The 27795-nt window shown below is 39.3% G+C and overlaps 1 protein-coding gene and 1 pseudogene across 1 annotated transcript in view; one reads left to right on the top strand and one right to left on the bottom strand.

Annotated features, from left to right (window-relative positions):
- Nucleotides 1-5696: 5696 nt before the first annotated feature.
- CFAP44 (cilia and flagella associated protein 44) overlaps nucleotides 5697-27795 on the top strand; it is a gene marked incomplete at its 5' end in the record, with an annotated part of 41066 nt that continues 18967 nt past the window's right edge. The window contains 16 exons of the mRNA XM_009867098.1: nucleotides 5697-5755; nucleotides 6712-6818; nucleotides 7856-8018; nucleotides 9000-9102; nucleotides 9424-9640; nucleotides 11162-11276; nucleotides 11793-11957; nucleotides 13028-13183; nucleotides 13773-13820; nucleotides 16320-16419; nucleotides 17597-17691; nucleotides 21308-21517; nucleotides 22426-22536; nucleotides 24447-24599; nucleotides 26294-26515; nucleotides 26997-27139. Of these exons, the coding sequence (XP_009865400.1) occupies nucleotides 5697-5755; nucleotides 6712-6818; nucleotides 7856-8018; nucleotides 9000-9102; nucleotides 9424-9640; nucleotides 11162-11276; nucleotides 11793-11957; nucleotides 13028-13183; nucleotides 13773-13820; nucleotides 16320-16419; nucleotides 17597-17691; nucleotides 21308-21517; nucleotides 22426-22536; nucleotides 24447-24599; nucleotides 26294-26515; nucleotides 26997-27139 (2167 nt within the window). The remainder of the gene's footprint in view (nucleotides 5756-6711; nucleotides 6819-7855; nucleotides 8019-8999; nucleotides 9103-9423; nucleotides 9641-11161; nucleotides 11277-11792; nucleotides 11958-13027; nucleotides 13184-13772; nucleotides 13821-16319; nucleotides 16420-17596; nucleotides 17692-21307; nucleotides 21518-22425; nucleotides 22537-24446; nucleotides 24600-26293; nucleotides 26516-26996; nucleotides 27140-27795) is intronic.
- LOC104272173 lies at nucleotides 18198-21293 on the bottom strand (annotated as a pseudogene).

Here is a 27795-nt window from a genome sequence, read left to right as displayed (position 1 = left end):
GGTGCCCCCTGCCTGCCCCTGTGCTCTCCCCCGCAAAACAGCCCGTCACGGGGCGCCTCTGCCTCGCCAGGGCCTTTTCCTGGTGCCCCGGTGGGAGGCGGCCTTGGAAGGGTGTCGGGATGAGGCGGTGCTGGGCCTGCACCTGTGTGCGAGCCGGGTGTCCGCTGCCGCGGCGTGCCGAGGTCCGTGTGGGACCGGCCTTCCTGCACAGAAGGACAGGAAAAGCCTTTGTTCCCAGGTAGAAGCTTCGCTTTGGAAAAGCGAAGCGGCAATGAGCGTTCTGCAGCTGAGATAGACCATCCTGTACTTCATTTGAAACGTGGGACTTTGTGGCTTTGCTTTACCGTGTGTGAGGCAGTTAATTTTATTACCTGTTGCATTTGTGGCACTGCTCTCACGTTCATTTTTATGCTTTTCTTTTACACTGTAAGTTAATAAGTAACTGTGGTGATGTCACCCTTTTCTGCTTAATAAAAAGCTGGCAACCTTTATTCGCAAGGCAGGCTTTAAGAGACCGAAATTTTGCTTGTATGAGACAGAGCTAGGACGTCTGGATCATAAAGAGGATTGTTTTCGTTGTGAGGTTGGAAATTAGAGTTAGGATTTGTTTCTCCTGTTTTATAGGAAAATATTTTGAATATGTGGAACCTGTCACATGAATGTGTGGAAAAATGATCAGACACTGGGATGCACTGCCCAGGGAAGTGGTGGAGTCACCGTCCCTGGAGGTGTTTAAGGAGAGACTGGAGGTGGCACTTAGTGCCATGGTTTAGCCAGTGTGGTGGTGTTGGGTCACAGGCTGGACTTGATGATCTCAGAGGTCTTTTCCAGCCTCAACAATTCTGTGATTCTGTAACAGCAATAACAAGGTTCTAAGCAGGGCTCCCCTGTCTACTTCTTTTGTCTCTCTGATGGAGAGAAAAAAAGAGACAATGTGGCTATAATAAAGATGATGTGTCTAGATCCTGCTTTATATCTTTATCCTGGCTGTCTCCTATCCTTGCTGCCTGACTAGTAAATATTTAATATACTTAACCCTAACTGCCTTGAGAATTGATATTTTCTGTTATTCTCCTTGCTCTCAAGTCTTCTAGCTGTTGTAAAAGAAACAGCAATATTCTCTAGTACAAAAAATTTCTTCCTTAGGATTTTTGGTTTGACTGCCTAGAACTGACTTTTATTACTAGTTTTGTGGTAATGCTGACTGATAAAGAGAAAGAGACAACACTGGATAGCTATGCCTGATTTACATTTGGATATTTTTCTTTGCGTATATAAGCACTAAAAGACTTTACTTTTTTTTTTTTTGAATGAAAGTAGGTTTTGCAAAACTGTGCTGCTTGTGCACATTGTGCTCATCAGCAGCCCGTTAAATTGCTGATGTACTCTGATGTGGTCTGAAGGCTGAAAGGAATGCAAAGAGGCTTGATCAGGGATGCAGTTTTTCATGAAGAAATGGAAGGTTCAGAAAGAAACTGCTATGGAGACTCTATCTGAAGATGAATTACAAAAGCAGAACTTGGCAGATGGGAAGAAATCTGACATATCCAAAGTAGAGCAGAAGATGCCTAAGCCTGAAACAGATGATCACTATGTCATTCCTCATGGCAGACAGCCTTCATTATAGCCAAATGTTGCAGTCATTATTTTAGGCCAGGGTTACCCCCAGGCCAGAATTACAGCAGAGTGTAGCCGTAAGGCTCATAGTATGGTGTTAAGAGGAGTCAGGATTGAAAGCAATAAAGCAAAACAAAGTCCTGGGGTGAACTGAGTTCCTTCATGTGTTGTAAATGCAAGTAAAGGAATAACACACAAGACAATCTCTCCAGAAGCAAAGAACCAGCAATTTTTTTTTTCCCAAAGGCCAGTGGTGGCCAAAGTTTTTCTACAAAAAATGGCACATTTTGGAGTGAACTGAAAAATGAAATCATGCACAGGTAGCACAGTGTAGAGATGAATTTGTAATCTCTTGCTTATTACTGGTACTAATAGCACTGCAGTTATGTTCTGCAGTAATAGTTGCCTATTTCTACATATCCTGAATTAGCAGACAAACTGATTATCACTCTTCCTTAGATGTAAAAGCTGAGGTGAAATAGCTGATGTCTTCTAAGCACAGTCACACAATTAATGGTGGGGCAGAGGCAACTTAAACTGGTAGATATGTTCAGTTTCTAAAGTAAGACAGTAGACTGCGTTTTTGTTATTTGATTTTATGCATTTTGTGCACTTGCAGTGTCCGTCATGGGATTTATGAAGGCAAGCGCTGCATTAATGCACCTGACACATTTAAACACCTTTTTACCTGGAAAGAGGTCAACAAAATGCCAAGAAAGTGATGTTATATGAGTGAATTTTCATTTAATTATCCTGTATTTTGAATAAATGAAACAATTGTCTGAGATATCTCTTAATGTCCAAATTTACTGAAAATTTTTGAGAAGCTTCTATTTATAAGGATTCTGTGTGTCAGGAATACCGCCAAGAAGCATCTTAGTTTTGAAATAACTGAAAGAATATACCCAAATGAACACATTTCTCCATTCTGAGGTAGCTAAGAGAAAGGCATTTTGAAAGAAAATGGAGCTTTGCTGAAATTCATGGCAGTGTCCAAAGAAAACCTGAACACACTCCTGCGTGAGTTCTTAGAAAGCTAAATGGTGGAACTGATGTGGATCTGTATACTATTTCAGGTCAGTATCTTGAGTTACTAGGACTAGGAGGAAAAGAAACAAAACTGTCCTAGTCAGGTATAGTCTATAATTAGGCTTGGCAAAAATGTCTGTTTGCCAGCTTGTTGGGTTTTGGTTTTGTTTTTGTTTTCTTTCCCCTGCTTCACACCAGTTCTATTTGCCACTATCTCAGTTTTCAGTATTAAAAGTCTTAGTTTTAACTTATTTAGGAAAACTCTTAAAAATTATGCAGGAGATGAAAATTAGCCTGAAGAGGGATGTGTACCTTTGTCACAGTGAACCTACACAGAAGTTTTCTGAATCGGTCAACCCATGAAACACAGAATCTGCAAAGTAGATCTGTGTCTCCCTTGAGCCTCCTCAGTCTTTAAATTCAAAATTTGTTTTGGCACAGTGCTTGATTGCCATCACAGTAACACGCACTGTGAACATTGTGATAACTTTCTTTAACTAGAACCCAGATATCGATGCAGGCAGCAATGTTCATACCCTCTTTCAGCCTAAAGCATTTTCCAGATAGGAATTAATTTATAATGAAAACTATAATAGTCCTAATTTTTAGAAGATAAATGATTGCTAATTAGTTACAATAATTTGAACTTTTATAGCGCTTTTCTCTATGGATATCAAAACACTTTACTAAGATGGGTAAGTATTATTATCTCATTTTTCACAAGAGATAACTGAGACAGCCAGAGGTGAAATGGCTGATACAAATTGTACACGTCATTACTGGGTTTGGAATTAGAATTCAGGTCTCTGAACATTCCACTATGTATTTATGCAACTAGTCTGTAACAATTTTTTCAACTTCAGTGATATCAGTTCTGTTACCTCGTTAAAACCTCATGAATTTAATTTAAATCTGTTGAGATATATTGCAATTGTGTTCTTTTGATTTGTTTTCTGAACGTAAAACTTTCTGGATGTCTATTCTCAAGTTTTTCTCAGCACTCCTGAGGGGTAAAAGCTTATTTTAATTCTTAAATAAAATTATGCAGGTAAGTAACACTCTAGTAGAGACTCAGAACCTTTGGATGAAGATTCAGTAAGGCAGGCTGACTATATGATGATAAGAATGATGTGTCTACAATATTTCTCTACCCTTGCTGTCCTTTTGGGGGATAGTCTTATCTTTGGACACTTTGCCTTTCCTGAAATAGTCTGAAATGCCTCAAAAGATCTTTTCCGAAATGAATTCTCACCCAAAGCCAGAAACAGGAAGTGCATTTTTAGGAACTTTTGCTTGGTATTGAATACAGGTTTACACATATAAAGAGATTCCTTTGCATCCTGCCTATACTTGTTATTCTGAATATTTATGTTTGTTTACATTCAACTTCTGAATTTTCCAATAGTATAACTGTAGTATTTGTACAGAATTGATCTAATGTTCACTCGAAGGTGCTTTCTTTGGAAATGGAGACTATGCTTGAAATCAAAAGGCAGAACAAATTTAATATTAGAGCAATGTTTGTGCTTTTTTTCTTATTTCAGAGACGTTTATATAAATGATTAATGTGTTTGGGTTTTATACAAAAAAAATTGCATCTTTTCCAGTCCAGAGGATAACAATAACTACTGAAATTCTAGAACTCTGAAAAGTCTGAAAGCTGAAAAAAAAATGCTGGGGGATATTAGTTAAGCTGTTTATAGTTTGCTGGTTTTTTTTTCAATTGTGTTACTTCTATTAATTCACTTTCCATTAATATGGAATATTTTGTAGAAAATCCTTTTTTTAAAGATTAATCTCTCCTGTTTCTCTGTTCAAGATACCAGATGATCTCAAAATGTCTGTCTCCTGATATTCTTGTGAAGTCCACCAGAAAAGTGAAAGAATAGCCTTGTTGTTTCAAATCCAAATTTTCCCCAGTGTATTAAAGAGAAGTCCAAAACATGTTATTCTGTATTCAGCTTCCCTTGTTACACAATATTTAATCTTTCTATAGTAGTGGTGTACATAGAGCCTGGAGTCTGAAAACCTAAACCAATGTATTCACCTTCCAAATTAGGACATACCTTTGGATTATCCATATTTGTAGTGAGCAGGCAGAACACAAGTATTATCTTTGGGGATCTCAAAGCATTTGAGGAGAAATGAAAAATGGTCTTAAATGACAGATGAAGGCAAAAATACTGATTATTTTTCTCTACCGCTACCAAGTAAAGAGGACATGCCATCTTTTTCAGGGCAACAGGAAGGAGCTGATGAGAAGCCAACAGAAGGTTCAGAGGCAGATCACAGTGGTGTCCGTGAGTGTTTCGCATTGTTGTATAGTGATTTCAATACTGCAGGTTCACTACGGTGCTTCTGGCTTCTCCCACCACTCACTCCTTCCTTACTAGTATGTGTTCATCTTCAGTTGCTACTCTTGGTGTTGACAAATATAATTTTGACTCTGGTCAAAGATGACCCCTTCCTGTGAAGTTCTAGGCTGACCACTGTGTTTGTAGTTCCCACTGTCCCTCAGCCCACAGAGACTTTCTGCTGAATTTTTTTGCTGTTTAGACTTGTCTCTGTAGCTATTGCTGCAATCAGTTTCTTAACTTTGCCAGCCTCTTTCAGTCAGAAACCTGTATTTCTCTTTTTAACACCATTTTAATCTTGAAATGTCTGTTCCGTGTCTATTTCACATGTTGTGCGTGTCAGCTAGCACACTAGGTCTAGGTAGCACGGATAAAAGAATCTACAAGTGAGTGTCCTGTAGAGCTTTGGAAAAAAATTTTATTGGCACATTACTTTTGACGTTTGTTTGATTTCCCTATTATACCGTTTTCCTGTTATATGATGTGTTTCTTTCCTTCCCCTCTGTTTTAAAATACGTTTTTTTGAGAGCAAATTTCTCCCTACTCTTAGTACTAAATATTAGGAAGTCCATTGTTTGGCAGAAGGTGGTTCGTTTTTCTTCTGCTACTACAGAGCTTTGTATTTATTTAATATGGCATGTATGAGCAAGTTAGTCAAAGGAATTCATACTTGAGAGTAATCCCAGTCCTTTCCAGAAGAAAGCAAAACTAGCCTTCCAAAGGAGTCACCAACTGCAGAGGAACAGGAGGATGAAGTGGAGCAAGTGGAACCACACACTGAGAGCATTGGTGAGTACTGCTTTCCGCTGCGGAGATGTTGGCATGGCCTTAAAAATCCCACTACTTTCTAGTTTTCGCTGTCACAGTTACGAACAGCACCTCAGACAAGTGCCATCACATTACAGTTACTGAGTTTCTCAGCTCCCTTTCAGTTGTGTTACCTTGTGTTCTTCATTTTGCTCTTTCCCATGGCTGATCTCTGACCTCTTTGGTTGTTTTTCATAGAACACCTAGGAGAGGAAAAAAAACTGAGACAGGGTCAAAAGCTTATGAAATTGGTAACGGAGGTATGATCTCCAGTATCAAACTGAAAAGTACTTTTAACAAGAGCTTATGACAAGTTGGAAGTCATGTTGACAATATTCTGCATTGAAGTTCAGTGAAGAACTACACTGAGTGACACATTAGTGATGTGTCTTTTGAGGACAGTGGTGTCTTCTGGTGGTCTGTTGTATGTATTTTTATAATTTCGTATTGTGATGTGTGTTCAACGGCTACTAAAATTTTATTTGGTTTCCAAACCTGAGACTTCACCACCACCATGCAAAGCTGAACTACTTCAGTAATCTTGAGTATGAAAATCAATGTTTTTAAATAAGTCTCAAAATTTTTCTTAGTTCAACTCTTTGATTTTGAATATTCACAGTAAAGTTTTTAAAAGCATGAGGGAGTCCTTGTTATAAACCATTCCAGGACAAGTTGCTACTGAGACATGATACCCCTGCTTTGAGCTATGGAGTGCCTGTTATTCTGTTGAAGGAAATGTGTGAATCCTTCCCTCTTGCAGTTAGGTGCAAATATCAACGAGGAGAGTAACATTTATGGTGAATATAAAGTTTTATTATATTCCCACTTCTGAGGTGCAGAAGGCAATTTGGAAGAGCAAGATGATAGTGAAGTACCCCCAGAGGCACAGCAAAAGCCTGAGAAGGTAGAAAAGAAAATCTCAGAAACTTTCTTCTATAATTATGAAGATATATATTCACGGCCATTTGTCACTGAAGACTCTGGGATACCCGTTAACCTTCTTACTCTTAAGTATCCTTTCTGTTGAGGCTGTGCAAATTTAAAGCTAAGGATTTTTAATGTATGTTCTTAAAATTGTACTTGTCTAATTTGGAGCAGCCTCTGTGGCATTAGTGGGATACCTCTGGTTGAGACACAGCTAAGTGTCCTGACCATTTATGGTAAATTCTGGGTGAATTTAATCTTAAATGTTATCTTGGCCCCATAAATATTTCTTATTGGACATAATGCTTACTGTTACAAGTACTCTTGTAGAACTAGATCATGGACAACTTAAGGTGACCAGGCAAAAGACTATTGTAAGAATAACCCCCACAAAGCAATCCCTTTCCCTTTCTCTTGGGGAATACTGGTATTCCCCAAGAAGCTGAGGGAAGGGCAGGAGAAGAGCAGCTGTCTACCTCATAGTTCCTCACAGAACTGCTAAGGGAGAAGTGTGGAAGAAACCAGGTAAATTTGAAGGCTGATGCTCAGAAAATCTGAATGGGTAGAATGAAGAAGGTGATGCCCATCAATTAAGAGTTATAGTAAGTCTTTTCCCAAGTAGATATGGCCAAATAGGATGTGATTTGTGACTTTCACAAGTGCTGGTGACTTTCTCTGCAGACGCAGTGAAGTTGCTATTGAAGACTGGATTTTCCCTTTTCTACATCTGCCCATAAACATTTAAGAAGTGAGCTTGAGCACTTCCTTGCTTTGATCTCTTGTCTGTAGAACAGTTCCTAGTAATTGGATACATATTTTTTACATTTTGTTTGGAAAGAGAACACCGATAGAAGGTAAATTCCTTGCAGCCCCAAAGGAGGCAAGAGGTTTGCTCTCTAGTGGAGGCAAAAGGATGGAATACAAACTTCTGGACGTTTTCACTTTTGCCTTCCCTTCAGTTATAGAGCATGTTTATCTTCACTGCTGAACAAAACTATTTCATACCATCAGGCTTTTAGTACCCAGTTTCAGTATCCCCATTTCAGTTTTGGTTTAAGTGATCCACTTAGTAAACTTTTTTAGAAAGCTGGTGTCAAATCTTTTCCTTATTAAACTGTTCTCAGACATTCGTTTGGATATGACTGCACAAGAAGTGCAAACCTCCTGCCGATGGATAGCCAAACACTGATGTATATAGCAGGCAACCAAGTGGTGCTCCTGGACCTCAGAACTAAATCTCAAAGTTATCTCCGGAGCACCAGTGGTGGTGGAATTGGATTTATCGCGGTATGGCTTTCGTTTTGTGTTTTAAGGTGTTAGTCATTTTCTAGAAATGAAATGTTCACTTGATTGTCCAATGGGAGATTTCTACAGCTGCACATGGATATACGTAAGAAAGCATGGTATTGATTAGGGGGATATGTGGACCATGCAGCATGGGCTACTCAGCCCATCAACATAACTGGCAGAGGACTAATAGCTACATACTTAAGTTCCAGGCTCAGGTACCTTAAAGAACTGACATATGCCAACTGGGTTAAATCTTTAGAGCTAATACGTTCTTATTTTGGCTCATATAAACTCTTTCTTTTTTTGAACACTCATCCTTGCTAGTCACAACTGATATTAGGGTTTTGCCTGCACTAAAGATTTAGAAAGTTAAGTTCCTAGGTAAATTAAGAGGAAAAAGTATCTGGTTTTACTCTAGTAAGGTCCTGCAGAGACCTTGGACTCTTGAAGCACCGAACCCTGTGAAGGATTACCATCTCTCAGTTGTATTCCACATGAGCAGGGCTTTTGGAATGCCAGCCTCAGGCTGTTCTGCTCCATTGCAAGCAAGCTTTTCTGGGGAATTGTCGTAAATCTTTTTCTTCAGAACAGTGCCATTCAGGGCAGCTTTTCTGCCATCCTGACTGACATCTGGTGAAGCAGATAGCTTCTGACACAGATGTTGCTCATGGAAAGATCAGCTAGTGGGCTGAGTGAGGTAGAAATAGTGCAAGAATGCATGATAAAACAAGTTATTTCACAATTTATCACAGTTCTGCATTATATGTGCAATATACCATTTTGTGTGCATAGTAGCTTCATTCTGATATTGAGCAATAGATGAGCAGTTGTTCAGAATAAGCACATGGAAGAATGCAGCCTAGTATTTATGGCAATATCTTTTGACTAATATATGAGTAAATATAGTAACTCAATAACTAGCAGGATAGAGACCAAGGCATCATTACAGCATGCAATGGGACTTCTGCTTTTTTCAAGGCACACCCTACTAAGCAGTACTTTGCAGTAGGAGAAAAAGGAAAGAAGCCAAACCTCATCATCTATGATTATCCTTTGCTGAGGCCCTACAGAATACTGCGAGGTAGTGTAAAAAGTTCTACTTTCATTTTACACAAATGGGCCAGTGTTTATAGATCCCAGCAGATGGAGCAGTGGGTCACTTTGGAAGTTCGGGAGGAAATTCAATCTCTTGGTCCTTCAAAGCAAAAGAGAAAACATGGTTTCAAGCTTTTTCATTATTGCATGGGAGGAAACTTTTATTTAGTAGAAATAGCCAACTGAGAACTACTATCTAGTGAAAAAATAATTGCAGTAAAAGTTGAGTTCCTTCTTAGTAGATTTTTCCTATCGTTTCTTCTGCTTTTCTCTGTGTGTGTGTATTGAAACTTGTATGTTTCTTCAGGTGGAACTGAGGAAGCCTATGTTTCTGGTGACTTCAACAATGCTGGCACTTTGCTGGCCAGTGTTGGGAGCAGCCCCGACTGCATTCTGACTATCTGGGACTGGAAGCAAGAAAAGATTGTGTTGAGGTCAAAAGCTTTTTCAGAGAATGTTTACAAGGTCACATTTTCTCCTGATAATGAAGAGCAACTAACTACATCTGGACCAGGACACATCAGGTGTGTTTACTGCTTAGGATTAGTACATATCACCTCTAAAGTCATAATATGTAGAAGATGTCTAACAAGGATGCATAATTAGCAAACGTAGACCAATGAGGAATGATATTTTACCTGACCATTGCAATTACAAAAATAGAGCAAGTTTAAGTCCTTCAGCCAATCTCCCAAGGCTTTTAACACTTTGTTGTGTAAAAAGGATGATTCTTGATGCTGAGTGTTGGTACCACTGGCTCCATTCTTGCACTTTCAAGCACTGAGGAGAATTAATAAAAAATACTTATATATATGTGTCTTCTGGCTGGTAACATAGCATATATGCTTCCTGTGCCTTCTGGGCTTTCTACCTTTAATTTCTTAAACTCGTGCTGTTTGGGCAGCCATTAGAACTGGTTGCCAAGTCCTCTGATACCACCAAAAGTCTGCAAGGAAGCCTCACAGAAGAAATGCTTCCATACACTTCCTTCTCTGGTAAGTTCATGGATCCTTTTGTAAGAAAAAATAAAGCACAACTTTAAGCTCTTTGGGACAAGGATTAGCTTTGTGTTCTGTATTTGTCCAGTGTTAAATGTTAATATAGTAGGGAATTAAGATGTGACTTGGATGTTATTGTAATAGAAATAATAACTTTCAAAGAAACTTTAGATACATTATAATTTTAACAGAGGGATCGTATCAAAATCTGAGATTAGCGTTATAGTTTAGTTGTGAGGTGGGTCTGAAATAGCAAATGGTTTATTTAGTCCCAGAACAAATGTATTTTAGAATACATTATTTATGGAAAACTGGCAAAACAAAATATCTTTTTTTTTTTTCAGCTAAAATACTATGAATAAACTCTGACACAGCTTGTAGAACATGATAAACATGACCTTTTACCCAGGTGTAGTCTCAAATGCCAGTTCCCAATACCCATCTTAAATGAAATGAAATGTCTCCTGCACACAGAGTGAACCATCACTAATTTTAGTAGATGTTAATTTTCCTCTAATGCAGTAATTTAAAGTTATGTTTTATACTGCTAAAAATATAGTGAACAAATAGAAGGAGCTATGAAGATCTAGGATAAAACACTTGGCTCGGTGAGATTTTTTACTCAAGCTAAAGTCCATGGGGATATTTTGATGAAATTCAGTGAAGACCTTAGCGTCCCTTGGATTTACAAATGTGAGCATCATGCACTAACGACAGCAAGAGTAAAATAGGTATCCCTAACTACATGTACTCGTTGTAGCTGCAAAGATGTAGATAAGCATTCTACACTTATTAATTTTAAGTAGCAGTCTAATCTTCATTCTGCCCATTCCAAATTGTTCTAGATTTGTTATAGGGAAATGTTTGTGTAATTACAAGGCTTTTTCTCATTTTAAAAAGAAAAGCTCAAGGTCTCCTATGAAAAACAGTAATAAATGAACAGTCCTTACCTCAGAGGCCCCCCTGGTAGGATTATTACAATGTCTGAGAGGGACTGAAGAGTATGTTTAGGAAATCTTGTGTCAGCAGTGTTTTTTCTGTGCTCAGGTTCTGGAAGATGGTTCTCACTTTCACTGGTCTCAAGTTACAAGGAGCTTTGAGAAGGTTTGGGAAAACAGCAATGACCGACATTATAGGTCATGTGGAGCTGCCTGATGGGAAGGTAACTAAGAAAACGTTTAATTGATTTTATATTCCCTCTCAGGTCTTGATATAAAGTCTGCTGAGTGAATTGGAGAGTTCCTATTTACTTCGAAGTGATTTGCATTAGACCCTCAATGCACTGCTCTGATAAGCTAATATTGACATTAACTTGCCAAAAACCTGTCTTGCTTTGTAATAACTGAAAGTGCAGTTAGTATTGTAATTCCCAGACAAAAGATCTCTGTTAGCACAGAGCTGAGGCTTCTCTAATGGGTTAGTGAATATGTTAGTGTATAGAAATATAAAGACTGTTAGCCTTAATTTTTAACTGTTTCAGTGCATGCATGTAAATTATGTCACATCACTAAAAAGTTGAATCTTTCCATCCTTTACACCTTCTCTTGCAAATAGCTATACGTTGCTATTGATTTAATGCTGTCATGGAAGGAAACCACAGATGTTAATCAGTTTCTCACCAATATTTTTGCATGATGAAGCGCGGGTTCTTACGTGCTTGTCTTCATTTGCATTGAAGGTTATCTCAGGGACTGAGTGGGGCAATTTGCTGCTTTGGGAAGGGGGCCTCATTAAAGTAGAGCTCTGTCGAGCTGGGAAAAAGCCTTGTCACAGTGCCACTGTCAGCCAGATAGTTCTGGATGAAGGAGAACTTATCACTGTTGGAAAAGACGGTTTCATTCGGGTAAGTTTTTCTTCTGCTCTTCATTTAGGTATGCAATTTTGTGGTCAGCAGGTAAATGTTATACATTTTCTTTACCAGGGCCTATTTATGGAGGCAATTTTGCAGTACAGTTTCTTTCTGAGAATTAATTTATTAGAACAAACAGAATAAAAGCACATCTCCACAGTGTGTATGTTTGAGTTGAATAGTGTTCATGCAGCGTTCTCTGTTTAATAGTAGTAGACAAATCACCTTTTACTCTAGTAAATCAAAATAATTTTCAGTGATCCTTTTAACAGTTTTGTTGTTGCCTGCATTCTAACATTCTTTTTTCATGTGTGGCTTTGGTTAATCTTTATATAATTTTCAGGCATTTGGTATTATTTCAAAGGATGAACTACAGCAATACCTGAAATTAATTTTTTGAGTAACTGAACGCTCAGATTATTATAATGATGGAAATTAACTAGCATCTCAGAGATACTTATTCTGAAATAGAGGAACAATTAAAAGAAGAAGCATCCTGAAGTTAACATAAAATTCTATAAATTAAGGTCAAAAAGTTTTCCTTATCCATATGACCAGTTTCCGATCTCACCTGTCAGTTATCAAAGATGTTGCAATCTTGTTTGCCTCCTCTTTAAGGGAAGATATGATGTGTCTTCTGTTGACGTGTGAAAGACTCAGATAATCAATGGGAAGCTGACTGTTATGGACAGTGGAGGGTTTCAAACATCCTGGAGTTTTTGTTGTTGTATTTTACAAAATGATATTGTCCCACTGGGAAAATTCATCTGGTACACTTTTACATGTACTTTGCATTGCACCCCGGTTTATCAGATGGTAGTCACTGATTGTCACTGGTTACATTCAAAACAGTAAGGCAGATATGACAAGTTTCACACTCCACTTGTAGAGTCTATACTCCCCTGCTTTCTTAGGATTTTCCATAATGATTTATATTTCCATAATGATTCTTATGATTTTCCATATGAATTCCATATTAATTGTGTATGAAAACATAACCTGGCCTTATAGCCCTACCCTTTTGTTTGATTTGGGTTTTTTTTAATGCTTCCAACACCATGAAGATGTGGAATTCTGAGGCAATAGATGCTGCTGATCCTGTGGATGACACAGAGTTATTGGAGGTGGAGCCCATGAATGAACTTTGTGTTGGCAAGAATGTCAGTCTGAGTTGGATATCAAAAGTTTATGACGGTGGACAGCCCATTTGGTACGCTCAGGTAAGATACACTCAAATATGTCCATCTCTGTGGAGAAACACAGAATGAGGGAAGTGGTGTTAAGTAACAGCAGGAGTCCATTACAAATTAGTACATTTCTTTTTGGTAGAATTCAATCTTCTTCTGGATATATATGTAATCATCTTCTTTCAAACACTGGAAGTCTTAAAGAGGTGGCCGATGACTAAAGCTTGTTAGTGTTTAAGAGGCATTTGGAGAACGCCCTTAATAATATGTTTTAGCTTTTGGCCAGCCGTAAAGTGGTCAGGCAGTTGGATTCGATGTTTGTTGTAAGACCTTTCCAATTGAACTGAACTATGCTATGCTATTCGATTTTTTTTATATATATAGCAATATGTATAGTAACATGAGAGACTTTGGCTTTCAGAGCCTGAACTGCGTAAGGATAGGAGAATGTCAAAAGGTATTGTCCATGTTCTGATGTCTAGGACTGATAGGATCAACATCACAACGTTCAGTCCACAATGATAAACACTAAGGAATTTTTAAGGAGGCACCATGGGCAGTTTTATTTCCAAATTGAGTTTGAAAATACTCAGATCACATATTTTGGTTTTTCCTTCTTCAGGATACCAATGGAGCAATCTGGAAGCTGGATTTGTCTTTTTCAAATATGGTAAGTTTGTTTTCATCTTCTTTCTTCTGATTCCTTCAGTTCCTTTGCCATAACTTCCTTCAGCTATACCGGGTGCATCTGCAATGAAGTTTGTGTTTTATGAAGCTGCACAGTTGAAAATTTCAGCATTGAAACACTTTTTTAAAATTTATATTCATGATGTTATAGATTGCAATGATTGTGCAGGGTTCTAAAATATAATTTGATTTTTGATTTCTGGAATTTGGTCTGCAAAATTCAAGTTACCTTAAGGAAGTTTTATTCCTATAACCTGGTAATAAAAGTTATATAGATGCGGGAAATGAGTTCGAGGAGTATCAATACATTAGTATCTAAGTAGGTGTTTGAAACATTCCTTACTGTTGTCTTTGAATGACATAAAGAACTAGGAAAAACAAGGAGAAAATGAAATGCACTTAACATGTTTTATCCTGCTTGTAACTAGTGTTAATGCTGGAGAAGTTTTTGGTGGAGAAATAGATGACATGGTTAAATGGGGGGTATTTAATTTTTGCTCCCAAGCATATTAATGTAAATGGGAACACTCCCTTGAAGTTGATGTTGTGGTTTGACCCTGGCCAGCGTCCAGGTGTTCACCACAGCTGCTCTATCACCCCTGCTTCTCCACTAGGCAGGAGGAAAAAATATAACAAAGGGCCCATGGTTTGAGATAAGGACAAGGAGATCACCTGCATCTACCGTCCCGGGCAAAACAGAATTGATTTTGGGAAAATTTGTTAAATTTGTTAAAGGACAAATCAGAGAAGAGTAATGAGAAATAAAAACATATCTAAAAAAAATAACACCTTCCTCCCACCCCTCCCTTCTTCCCAGGCTTAATATCAGTCCCAATTTGTCCACCTCCTCCCCCCGAGTGGCACAGGGGGACAGGGAATGGGGGTTGTGGTCAGTTCATCCGATGTTGTCTCCACTGCTCCTTCCTCCTCTGGGGCAGGACTCCTCACTTTTCGTCTGGGCCATTGTGGGGTCCCTTTCACAGGGGACGATCTTCACACAATTTCTCCAACGTGAGTCCTCTCACAAGAGACAGTTCTTGACAAACTGTCCCAATGTGAGTCTCCCCATGGTGTGCAGTCCTTCAGGGGGAAACTGCTCCAGCGCGAGTCACCTGCGGTGTCACAAAAGTCGTGCCAGCCAACCTGCTCCAGTGTGGGCTTCTCTCTCCATGGGCTACAGTTTCTGGCAGGAGCCTGCTCCAGTGTGGGCTTCCCACCGGGTCACAGCCCCCTTCAGGCATCCACCCCTCTGGCGTGGGGTCCTCCACGGGCCACGGGTGGACATCTACACCCTGTCACCTCCATGAGCTGCAGAGGGACATCCTGCTTCACCATGGTCTGCAACACGCCCCAGGGGAATCTCTGCTCCAGTGCCTGGAGCACATCCTCCCCCACTCTTTACTGACCTTGGTGTCTTCACATATTCTCACTCCTCTGTCTCCCTGCCAGTTGTTGTGTGGTGCAGTTCTTTTTTCCCCATCTCTTAAATATGTTTTCACAGGGATGTTCCTATACTATTATTACTGACAGGCTCAGCCTTGGCCAACGACGAGTCCGTCTTTGGAGCCAGCTGACATTGGCTCTGTCAGACTTAGGGGAAACTTCTAGCAGCTTCTTGCAGAAGGCACCCCTATAGCGCCCCCACCACTAAACCAGCCAGGCAAACCCAATACAATGTAATAAAGTTCTGTGACAACAGGTAAAATTATGTTCCAATAATATTATGGTAAAGAAAAGATAAAGAAAGCATACTATAAAAACTAATGTCAAAAATGTATAGCAGAAACTGGAATTCCTTGGATGATAAAATGATTTCCCAGATGGCATAAACCCTAGGTTTGCCTTCAGAGCAGCAGCTCTTTGTTAAAAACGCTAATTCTAAGCCTGAAACCACTTAATGAAAGGAATTCCTCTTTATTTTCACATGATAAATGATGGAATCTTAAATTGAACTTGCTGTTCCTACATCAACTTTGATCATGATCTTTTTATGAACATTTAAATAAATAATAAAAAAAAGTGCATATAGGTAGAATCATGGAATCATAGAATCATAGAATGCGTTAGGCTGAAAGGGACCCTTTATCTAGTTATCTAGTCCAACCACCCTGCAGTGAGCAGGTACATGTTTAACCAGATCAGGTTGCTCAGAGCCCCATCCAGCCTGACCAGGAATGTCTCCAGGGATGGAGCCGCCATCACATCTCTGGGCCACCTGTTCTAGTGTTTCACCACCCTCATAGTAAAGAACTTCTTCCTAACATCTAATCTAACCTACCCTGCTCTACTTTAAAACCATTGCCCCTTGTCCTGTCACTACACACCTCTGTGAATAGGCATGTACCTCATGGATGCCAAATTCTGTTCATGCAAACAGCATCTGTCTAGGTTTCTCAGGTTTGCTGTAGGTATGGCTGGTAATACCTTGTAAGTGCAGCTCCAGAATATAGCAGCAGTTCTGTTCTTCTGTTTTGCACTGCAGACCCGAGATCCAGAGTGCCTGTTTACGTTTCACTCTGGAAGGATTGAGGCCATGAGTGTCTCTCCCATTACATATCTTATGGCCACCACTGCCCTTGACCGTAAGTACACTATCCCTTTCCTCTCATACCACTGTAATTATTGTTTTTGAAGAGAAATGATTCTTGGTTTGGAAACAAAGTTGTATATTTGTTCGTGAAAAGTCACTTTACTTTTAACGGTTGTTATTCCTGGAATCAGTTGCTTAATAGTTGGGACAGATCATTAATGGTTTGAAGTAATGCGTTAAGACTCCTTCATCTTAAAAGCCTGGGATTTTAATGAGAGAAGTTTTTAAAGGGAAACTTTGTAAATTCTGTTCATTCTGAAGGAATGGCTGAAAAGATGAGACATTTTGTTTGAATAACAGCACTTGTATTCAAGGCTCTGGATTGATAAGTGTTGGGATTTTTTGTTTTTTAAGGAATTGTATCTCTAGCATTGTGTAAGTCATTGTGAATATTAATATCTGTGTTTTTCTTAGCAACAACTATCATGCTTATTTATCTTATATAAATATTTGCAATTTAGACCTCACAAATAGCTTTATCATGCTTGAAAGAACCACTGGCCAGAACATTAACAACATCATTTACACGTCTCAGAAAATGCTACAAGGTCTTTCACTCAATTCTTGTCAACAGTGTCTTGTTGTTTGTCTGTGTTATACAATGTACATGTTCTTCTAGCCTGAAGACAAACTCCTACCAGTTGAACAAATGACACTTAGAATATATGCCAACTGGAATGGAATTTTATTCAGACCAATGTGTGTGTCTGTGAATCTGTTAGTTTCACCTCTGGTGAAATTGGCTTTTCTTTGGACAATCTCCCATTTTCATCCATCTACATATTTTCCTCTCCAGTCAATGCTAAGTAGTAGCATGGCATCTTTTCCTATGTTGTCAGTACAGATTTTCCATACTTCTGCCACAGTTTTGTGATTACTTGAAAATTACACATGGTGGCCTTCTTGTTGCAACCCTCAGTCCCCACAACTTTTGGGAGTTTGTAATTTAAAGGGTGAAGGATACTTATGTTTAGCTCATGAGCACTATGCTAGCTGTGATACTCTGTAACCACCAGTCATGTCTTTCCCTGCGGCATTTGTTACGCAAGAAGAAATAATAATAACATCATATCCAGCTTTTAATTAAGATAAATAGACATTTCTCCATAAATCTCAAAATGTAAGTCATGTTGCAAGAAATAAATTCTTATTGTCTCCTTCCTACACAGGGTCAGTGCGTATCTATGATTTCATCAGCAACAGGCAACTGAGTGAAATTAAATTTAAACAAGGAGGAACAGCACTGATGTGGGCACCTCATGTTGTGAGTTTTAGCTATTGTGTTTCCAAAAACTCTTAAGGGGGCCTGTGAGCCTGCCAGCATCAAGAAGGTTACTTGCCATATGATCATAGAATCATAAAATGGCCTAGGTTGGAAGGGACCTTAGAGATCATCTAATCCAACCTCCTTGCCATGGGCAGGGACACCTCTCAACTAGACAAGATTGCTCAAGGCTTCATCCAACCTGGCCTTGAATGTCTCTAGGGAGGGGGCATCCGCAGCTTCTCCGGGCAATTTATTCCAGAGTCTTGCCACCCTCTTTTTTTTTTTTTTTTTTTAAGTATCTTGTTTTAATACACATAAAATATTTTTCCAAGGTCACTTTAGAATAAGTGGCATACAGTCTAGTAAAATGGGAGTGCCCATACAGGTGTATCAGGTTGAACATGCACAGTATATCCTACAATACAAAAACTGCATTTAGAGTTTTTTTCTTGCTCTGGAATGATTTGGCAGCTTCAAAAAACATTTCCATTCTCAAAATCAAGTCATTGAACAGCAAAACCCAAAACTGAGATGCAGTCTACCCCAACTGCCAAACACCACACATCTCTTAGTAAGGACCTCTTAACAGATCAAGCTGCCACAGTTGTAGAGCTCTCTTTATTGTGACCCTTGAAGTACTGATGCTCTATTCACTGACAAAAGGGTGTGAGATTGCTGTAGTTCTTCACTTTTTCAGAGAGTTCATCAGTGATTAGTTGAGCGGTAAGCATTGCGAACAGGTGTCCAAATAACAGAGCATCTAATTCAGTTGGTTGCTTATTGAAGAAATACAGCTGAGTTCCTAATCTCTGGGAGAGAGCCTGACAACACTGATCTGCATCTTCAAGCACCTGTTGAGGTGTCTGTCCAGCCCATCCAATGACTTTCATCTTTTGCTTCACCTCCCATTACTTCTGATATGACAAAATGTGGTTAAGAGGCCATGGGTAAGGGGAGCCGTGCCTCAGGTGAGTAATCTCCTCTGCATCAGCACACCATTGGAGATAGAGCTCTGCTGTCAAGAGCATGTTACTGACTAATTCTGTATAGGCTTTCATCTCAGCTTTGTGGACTTCATCCAACCCATCACTGAGAGAATGGCCCTTGGCTTTTACAAACTGGACTATGGGCCCAAGTTCAGACACTCCGTGATTTACCGCATGAATAAAGGGTACTTTGCCAGACAGAGACATGTACTTGGCATTTGCCCTGCAAACCACTCAGCTTGGCAGATTGCACATTTGCAGGACGGCCTGAAGACCTTAAAGAAGTCACTGTTAGGCCACAGTAGAGTTCACTGTAGTAGTATATATATATATAATTTTGTGGAGTAGTGTGTATGTATAGAGCATGTGTGCAGTTTGACTTTAGTGTGGATTATCAGGTATCCTGTTTTGTCTTCCTGAGACTGTAAAATCTGATCTCAATGTGTAGTTCCTGGAAGTAGGCTTAATTTCTAGACTAACAGCTTTTATTTAACCCACGCAGAGTTAACTGTCAATTAACATGAGTTAGTTAACACATTTTGAAATGACAGCCCAGACAATCCACAAGCATTTGGAGATAAATCATAGAAAACTTCTGCCAGAACTGATCATTTGTGGAGTGTGGAGTCTATCACTTTTAGACATATTTGCTAATTTTAATTAAATTTAATTAAATAGTGTCTAGTTAAGGTCTTGAGGAAACATAGGAAGCCCAGTGGGTTAGTTATAAGCAAATTTATGGAGTAAAGTGCTTACTTGACTTTCCAAGGTGAGGGTCACACTGGGAGAGTGCTGTTGTAACTATATATATTTTAATTCTGGCCATGCAGACTTTCAGGGATGCTGTTAGATGATGACCTATACATCTGAGAGGTAAGGTGACTCCCACAATAAATTATACAGCATTACAAAACTGACTCAGTTCAGCTTTACAAAAGTTGATTCTAAACACAATCTGAAGAATCAAGGGTAGTAAGTCTATCTGGCTCTGTTTAAAATCCCGTAGCCTAAGGTGCTCAAATGTATTTGGAAATCTCTGCTATTAATCTAAGAAAATTTCATCCAACAGACTTTGAAGCATCTGTATGCTGTAGTTTTCTCACAGGCAGTCTAGCAATGTACACAGGCTGGACAAGTGGACAGAGGCAGGGATTTAAAACCTAAATGTCTGTGCTCCAGGGAGTAATGATCAGAAGGACAAAGTCCAGTTAGAGGCAATTCTTTAGCAGTGTACTCTAGGGATTGTTATGGGTGCCAATATTCTTCATTAACTACCTGGACACTGAAACAGAGTGCACCCTCAGCAAGTTCGCAGGTGATACAAACCTGAGAGGAGTGGCCAGTACTCTAGAGGATTGTGTTACCATTCAGGGGGATCTGGACAGGCTGGAGAATTGGGCTGAGGAGAACCTCATGAAATTCAGCAGGGGAAAATGCCAAGTCCTGCACTGTCTGGGAGCCCACCAGCTGGAAAGCGGCTCTGCAGAGTAGGATCTTGGGATCTCAGGGGGCACCAAGCTGACCATGAGCCAGGAACGCATCCAAAGAAGTCCAACAGCATCCTAGGCTGCATTAGGAAGGGTGTGACCAGCTGATTCAGAGAGGTGATCTTTCCTCTTTATTCAGCACTGGGGAGGCCACATCTGGAGTGCTGTCTCCCTACTAGTAGAGGAAAGATAGGGAGTCAAACGCAGAGCTACAAATTTGAGGTCCATGAGTGACGCCTCTTGGTTATTTACTGAGCAATGCTATTGTACACCTGCCTATTAGAGAGGGTCTTTTTAAGACAAGACACCACTGACTGATGTTCCCAGATAATGGGAAGACAGCTCCCTTCCGAACAATAAACTTTTTCATAGCTAAGATCATACTTTTGCCAGTTGCTCACAAGGCTTACCTATTCACTCTTGTCTCTTCTCAGAGCTGTTGTCCTCCTGGTCTCATTTCTGGTGTGCATTAATATTGATCTCTGCCATAACTGGAGGTGGCTCATTTTGTAAATCACTTCAGGACACTACCATGTATAGCTAATATGAGCTAAATATGCAAGTCCAGTGAGATCCAGCTAAAACACAGGCCTGTTTGTTTCTAACACCTCTCTCTCACAATTCAAGCCTGTCTTCATTGTTAGCATTTGGCATTCCTACAGGGCCTACGGTAAAGATTCCGTAGCCTCCTCTTTCCATCTCAAGTAAATGTCCCTGTTGACAGCTGTAACTTACATAGAGGTAGCCAGACCCTAGTCTGTGCCCTTCTCTCTTCAAAACTCATAGCTACACTCAGTGCTCAGTATTATATTCAGGGTAATAATTCCTTTTTTGAGTTCCAACTCTTCTCTTTAAGAAGAAGCTACTGGTATTTTTGTATATCAATGTGAATTACCTCTTCTCTGACATTACAACTAAATCCTCATTAACATTTCCAGTTGCAATAGCATGTCATCAGCAAAAAACCAAACCCCAGTCCAAACCAAAAAATAACCCCTAGTCCCTTTACAGTAGGGTATTAGAGAGAATAAACAATATTTCCCATGTATGAAACATTCTTTGTGCTTTAGCAACACTTCTATTCTTATTCTAAGCTCTCAGATGTACACTTACGTTTTTTCTTCATTCTTCCACTCAAAGGTAAATCCTAAAGGAGGTCTAATCGCTGTGGGGTTTGAAGATGGTGTTGTCCGCATAATTGAAGTTTATGATCCCAAGGGACTGCCTATTCTTCCAGGACAGACCAATATAAAGAGTGCAGAGATAAATCTGAAAAAAGCTTTCAAACCTCATGCTACTGCAGTTACGGCTTTGGCATATGAGCGAAACGGACATGTGCTTGCCACAGGAGTATGTATCACTTCTTTTGGTTATTTTTATTAAGCCAGAAATGTAGAGATAAGGTGAAGTTTTTTTACTGTCAGCAGGTTTATACTACTGTTACTGCTATCGATTGCTTCTTGCAGTTCTCTGCAGTAGTGAGGGAAGAGGATTCTGTTTGTACTCGCATTTGTTTTCTGAAGGAAAGCAACTGTGCAATCCATACAATTCATTCTGTGAATTATTGAACTGTTTAGTGTGAATACTGTAATCCTCTTTGAAAACGATTTGGCTCATTTTGGAATTAGTTTAGTAGTATCTTGGAATTAATAAAAGCAAGTCCATTCATACAGACCTTGCCAGCACTCCAGTTGCTACCCAGCACCACTTGCCATTATAATACTGGCCAGTAGGTTTGTCTGTGTGGCTGCTAGCCTTTGAGATGATTTCCAGTCATCTCTTTGTAAAAACCATGATCAGTGCATTTGCAGTTACACATGCTTTGACCCGAATCACCATGCTTTTCACTTAATGCAGGATTTAAGCTGCCACGTGTCATGTTGTGCACCAGTTCTGGATTGTCTTGTTATCCAGGGATGCCAGCCTGTGCTGCCTTTTCAGAAAAATCAGGCCTGAGCCTGAGTTTTAAAGGAGCTCCTGGGCCATGGGCACAAAGCACGTGGCTGGGGATGCCAGGTGAGGCCCATCTGTGTATTTAAGGGCTTTGAGTATACTCAGGGCCATGGAGCAAAGTGGACAGAATTTTTATTTCCTCCCTGTAATCATAATGGAAATCCAGTTCTAATTTCCAAGGCGCTTATAAGTCTCTCTGTTGAACCACGAAACGTTTGAAGCATGTACTTATTGTTATAAAGTACTTACAGTCTTTTGAATTTTTGGTCTGCTTTGATTCAGTCATAATATTTTTTTTTCCTCAGAGTAAAGACAAAACTGTTTTCTTTTTTGCTGTTGAAGATGAATATGAGCCAATTGGATTCATCTGTGTCCCTGGGCCTGTGCAGGCATTACAGTGGTCTCCACCTTCCCATGTGAGTAAAGCATTTTTGTTTTTTTTCCTTACCTGCAATGTTAAAATGTCATTTTGAGAAGAACTTCCAAAGAAAATAAATGAAGATTCATGACCCTTGACATGTTTTCCATAGAAAAATGCAAAAGATATTTTCCTACTTTGTTCCTCAGTATGGCAAGCAGATTTTGTGTAGCTGCATCTCTGGTTCAGTCAATTTGGATGTATCTTTGACTATGGATAATAAAGAGCAGAAATGTATGCAAACCACAAAATTTTGTTCAGCTTTTTGAGTTCCTGCCTTGAAGAAACAAGCTTGTGCCTTAGCTGTTGCAAGATCTTAATCCTCTTTGATAAAACAGTTATTTGAGCATTATTGTCTGTACCTCTTGCCTGTATTAAAACAGGCTTTTGCAAAGCTTTTGGGCCACATTAAGAAAGCATTTGGGTGCTTCTTGGAATTCACACTCTGAAGTGTCAGAGACATATTCAAACAGATTCTTTCTAATATTTTAGAAGTTTTGTAAGGTTAGAGTAACATCTGAAATTTTGGTTGGTCCAGCCTTCTTATTTGGAAGGGAGATCACTCATTTTCTCTTGCTGGTCATATTGTCAGCATCTAAATATGTTTATACTGGTGCACAATGGCAAAGTGTAGCTATTATTGCTTGTTCATGGGAACTGATAAAAACTGTGTTGGCAAAAGAACTCTTGCTACTATGAACTCTATCTTACTACAGAAATGACAGATCTTGATCTGGCAGTTGCATTTTGAGTCCTTTTCTTGAGGACAAGGTATTCCTTCTTACTAGAAACTGTCATATCTTTGATATGTTAGGTTCCCTCTGAGTAATTTTGTCTGCTGGTATCAGATCTCCACTGCTAGATATGAACACTTACTAAACATAGTACAAGCATCTGAGCATTACGCTATTTTTTTCTTTCTCTTTAAAAAAACCCCACCTTGGTGATTAAGTACTATACATTTAATGAATGGATTTGTAAGGCTGGATTTTATAGTCGTAAGTACCATATAATTTCTAGTTAAGTTTTCCATAAAAACTCTGTTATGCACCCTTTGCACATTGTTAGTGATGGGGCAGGTAAAATAAGCTTCTCTTTATTCTCCATATTACTAAATACAGATTTGCCTTTAAAAATCTCAAAACACTGCATGATTGTTACCCTTACCTCACCTATTCTTCCTAACTTTGCATTTTAAAGGACCTGGCAAGTACCAGCAAAGAACAAACTCAAAGCTAAATAGCATTTGCAAGATTCCAAGCCCAGCCTTGGATATAAAGATATAAAGGATTTAGAAATTTATGAATTTAAACGAATCATCAAAACAAAATGTCAGCTCCTAACTTTTGGGTCAGATCCATTCTTTGATTTAACTAAACCCCCAAAATATCATCATGCTGCTTCCAAGCTAGACAGTGTCAGAATGATAGCTGTTTTGCATATGGCAAGGACTTTATACTGAATATAAGGAAGAAATTTTTTACAATGAGGGTGATGAAACCCTGGAACAGGTTGCCCAGAGAAGTGTTGGAGGCCCCATCTCTGAAGGCATCCCAGGTCAGATTGGATGGGGCTCTGAGCAACCTGACCTGGTTAAAGATGTCCCTGCTCACTGCAGGGAGTTGGACTTGATGACCTGTAAGGGTCCCTTTCAACCCAATGTCCTCTATCGTTCTATGATTCTTCAATTTCTTAGCTTTGCCTAGGATAAAAAGAAGTATAAAAGAAGCTCACTGGTTTCTCATGAATGTTTAAAAGCACTCATTTAAATAGAGAACAGTTAGAACTAATTCCTCCTGCTTGAAGCTTGGCTTTGTGCCTATTCATCTTCTGACTATATTTTTCCTATTTCTTTCAATTCCATGTATACATCTGCCCCACAGTTGTATCTTCTGTGTTTTTGTACAGGCAAAGAGCACACTGCTCATCCTTTGCGAGAATGGCTTTGTTCTCCAGGTTCCTGCCCCTGTCCCTGAGGAACGGGATACAGCGTCCACCTATCAAATAAAAAACCTGTCAACACAGTACTTCCATTTTTACAGTATTAAGTCTCGAATCAAGGTAAAGAAATATCCTGTGGAGGAATTTCATGTTCTTATCTGCCAGAGGACAAAACTACCCAAAAAAAAGCTTCCTAGTGCCTATATTGCGTGAAAGGATTTTTGCGTAGCTTCTTAAAGGCCAGTCTAAGAGTTGTTTGTTTATTCAAATAGAACATACATCACACTGTAAGCATGGTGTACATTTTGATTAGAATTAAATGATAACATTAGTGAAAGGGAAAGGTAGTATAGCACACTAGTTCTTAAAATACTTTCATTCTGCTAATTTTCAGAAAAAGTGTGTTTCTTGTGGTTGATATTAGTCCTGTAGGGAATCCCTTTGAACAGTCATAAAACACCTGTGTGGTCATTTTGAATCAAACATGAAACCTTTTTTTTTTTCTTTTCCCCAGCAATTACATGTTTCTGATTTTTTTAAAAAATGTAATAACTTGAAAGGTGTGGGGTTTATTTCTGAAGGAAAACTAGCATTCTACAAAATATGCAGGGACAAATGAAAAGAGTTATGCCAGTTCTCAGCTATAGTTAGTTTTCTGAAATTAAAAGGCAAGCTGATGCTAGGCTGAGGAGCAGAGCTCCAGTGAGCAGGCTCTAAATCCCATATTCAATCCACAACAATCCAACAGCCTCTCTGATTCTATTCTTAACCTGTATTTCACTGCTCTTTCTATTAACCACTCCTGTTTTCTGAGTGGAGCATTACTGAATGTCAGTCAAAGCCTCATTTCTTGTTAAAACTAGGAGGAAGTCAGCATTCAAGAGAAAGATTTCTTGGTGGTTTTCTCACAGAAAGAACCACAAGAATGATCACAAAGTTAGCATACACATGTAAGGAAAGATTGAAAGAATGTGTATGGTGTTTTGTTGTTAGTGGGGTTTTTTTGGCTTTTTTGATTAGTCAGAATAATAACATTGGGAGAGAGATATGATTTAGATAGGATGTAAGGAAGGAGATCTGACAGTAAGGGTGGTGAAGCTCTGGAATAGTTTGCATAGACTGGAGATTCCCCACTGCAGGCTTTTAAAGGGTAGGTCAGACAAACCTCAGCCAATAATATTTAAGGTTTAGCTGATTCTGCTTATGGGCAGAAGAATGGTCTTTTGAGATCCATTCCGGACCTTTCTCTTTGATTTGCTATCTCATACCTTCTTAGGAAGATCCTGTTTTAGAGAATGTTTGATATTTGTTTATGCTAAAATAGACTTTTATGGAAAGGGGGGTTTTATGTTTCTATAAATCTGCAAACGCCTTGTCTTCATTGTTCAGAAGTAGTAAAGTCCATTACAGCTTCTCTGTTTTACTCTACATCAATGATACACTGGAACTCGGGAATTTGAGTTCAGCTTTGCAGTGCTTTTCTTTCTGCTGGTCAGGCAGAGGACGAGGTTTCGGAGTTTTGCAGAAGTAGTGTGCTAATAGTGGTTAATATTGGGAATAATCTCTCTGAGGAAATGCTGGTCTGCTTCTCATGCAGAACGGTTTCAAATGGTTCAAAAGACTATGAGATAAACTACTTTTAGAGGAGGGGAATGGAGGCATTCCACTGGAGTCCCATGTTGTCTGGTTGATCTCTGCTTTGTTGACAGAAAAGGGATTTCTCTATATGTTCTTTATACATAATGCTAGGACCACCTCGGGTTTCATTTATGAGACTCCATCACGTCTGTATATTTCTCTGCTTGTTGTAATAGCTGGAAGAGGAGATTGCACTGAGAGAGAAAAAAAAGCAAGAGAAAGAGAAAGAAAAACTTGAATGGGTAAGGCAGCAGCTGGAGATGGGAAATGAGATAAAAGAAGAAAAACCTGAAAAGGAGCCTGAAGAAGAGCCATTGCCACCTCTCTACATACCGAAGGAGCCCAGTCCCATTCTCTGTGGGTTTTATTCAGCACCAGGAAAATTTTGGCTTTCCTTGGTAAATCAATTTGTATTTCGTGTTGTTGGGATTGCAAGATGTGACAACCTTCCATTTCCATCTCAATGCCTTAGCAAACTGATTATTTGAAACCTGCCATCTCCAGGACATGGAATTCCCTTCATAACTGGTTTCAGTGGTCTTTCTGAAGTAAACCAGCAGCGTGACTCCAACTCAGATTGTTCAGTAAATTTCCAATAGGTGCGCTTGTTGTCATGCCTGAATGGGCACAAAGCCTAAGCTGTTCCCACACAAGCAGAAGATAGAATCTTACCATCTTGGCAGGATGGCTTGTAATGCCAGTGATCATGATGATTTTTTCTCCATGGGTAAATAGCATCTCTAGATGTTTGGCAGTAACATTTTCTAACCTATCATAGAACCTTAAGAAAGGAAGAATTATTCTGAAAATTCCTTTTGCCTGGTCAGCTGCTTCAGTCTTCTTTTGTCACCATTTCTTTTTGATCTTTCTTGTCTTCAGGGTGGTTATGACTCAGGGTTCCTCTATCACTGTGAATTCTCACATGATCAGGAAGAAGATCCCCAAAACAGGAAGGATGAACCCTTTGAAGTGATCCCTATTGAGGACACTGATGACAATCCCATCCAGCAAATCTCCTTCTGGTAAAACTCTGTAGTGTAACAGATAGCTTTGTGATAAACCTTAATGAAATTGAACCTGAAAAGGAGGAAGGTACACTGCTTTGTCCCTTTATAAATTGTGGCTCAACTCTGGTATGCAAGAACTCTCTCTGATTATTCTGGCACTGAATTTCACTTAAAATTCCTGATGGACACAGTTGGGCACTAGGTCTGACAGAGTAACCTAAAAAGCCCTTCAAAGATGATAACATCTGATTTTCAGTTAAGTACTGATTAGGACTTAAACATCCTAGATGGTACTCTCCAGGACAACCATTAGAATTGTCTACAAATTGTGATCACCACAAACACAGTTCTTTTTTGTAGTTAACAAAGAGAGGACACAGCCCCTGAGGAGAACACAGAGGAATCGGTCTATCCCTCTTGTGCAAAGAATACAGTGAACTGTATGGGTGGAAGGGGTGATCTATTTTCAGACTTCCAGTATTAGATTCCCTGTAAGGCTAGGCATGCTCTGTATTTAAGGAGGTGAGTTTAGTTCAGACTTTAATCTACAGTTGGCTGCATTTGCCACCATCCATACTAGTAGGAGAGCAGGAAGAGAAAACTGCTTTTCTAGCTCCGAACTTTGTGTCTGCTGCTGTCGTGGTTCAAGCTGACTGGGCAAAAAACCACGC

The sequence above is a fragment of the Apaloderma vittatum genome, unplaced genomic scaffold (genome assembly GCF_000703405.1).
Source record: "Apaloderma vittatum isolate BGI_N311 unplaced genomic scaffold, ASM70340v1 scaffold12853, whole genome shotgun sequence".
NCBI classification, from domain to species: Eukaryota; Metazoa; Chordata; class Aves; order Trogoniformes; family Trogonidae; genus Apaloderma; species Apaloderma vittatum.
The sequence above is the reverse complement of the archived record's forward strand: the minus strand, read 5'-3'. Positions and strand labels throughout refer to the sequence as shown.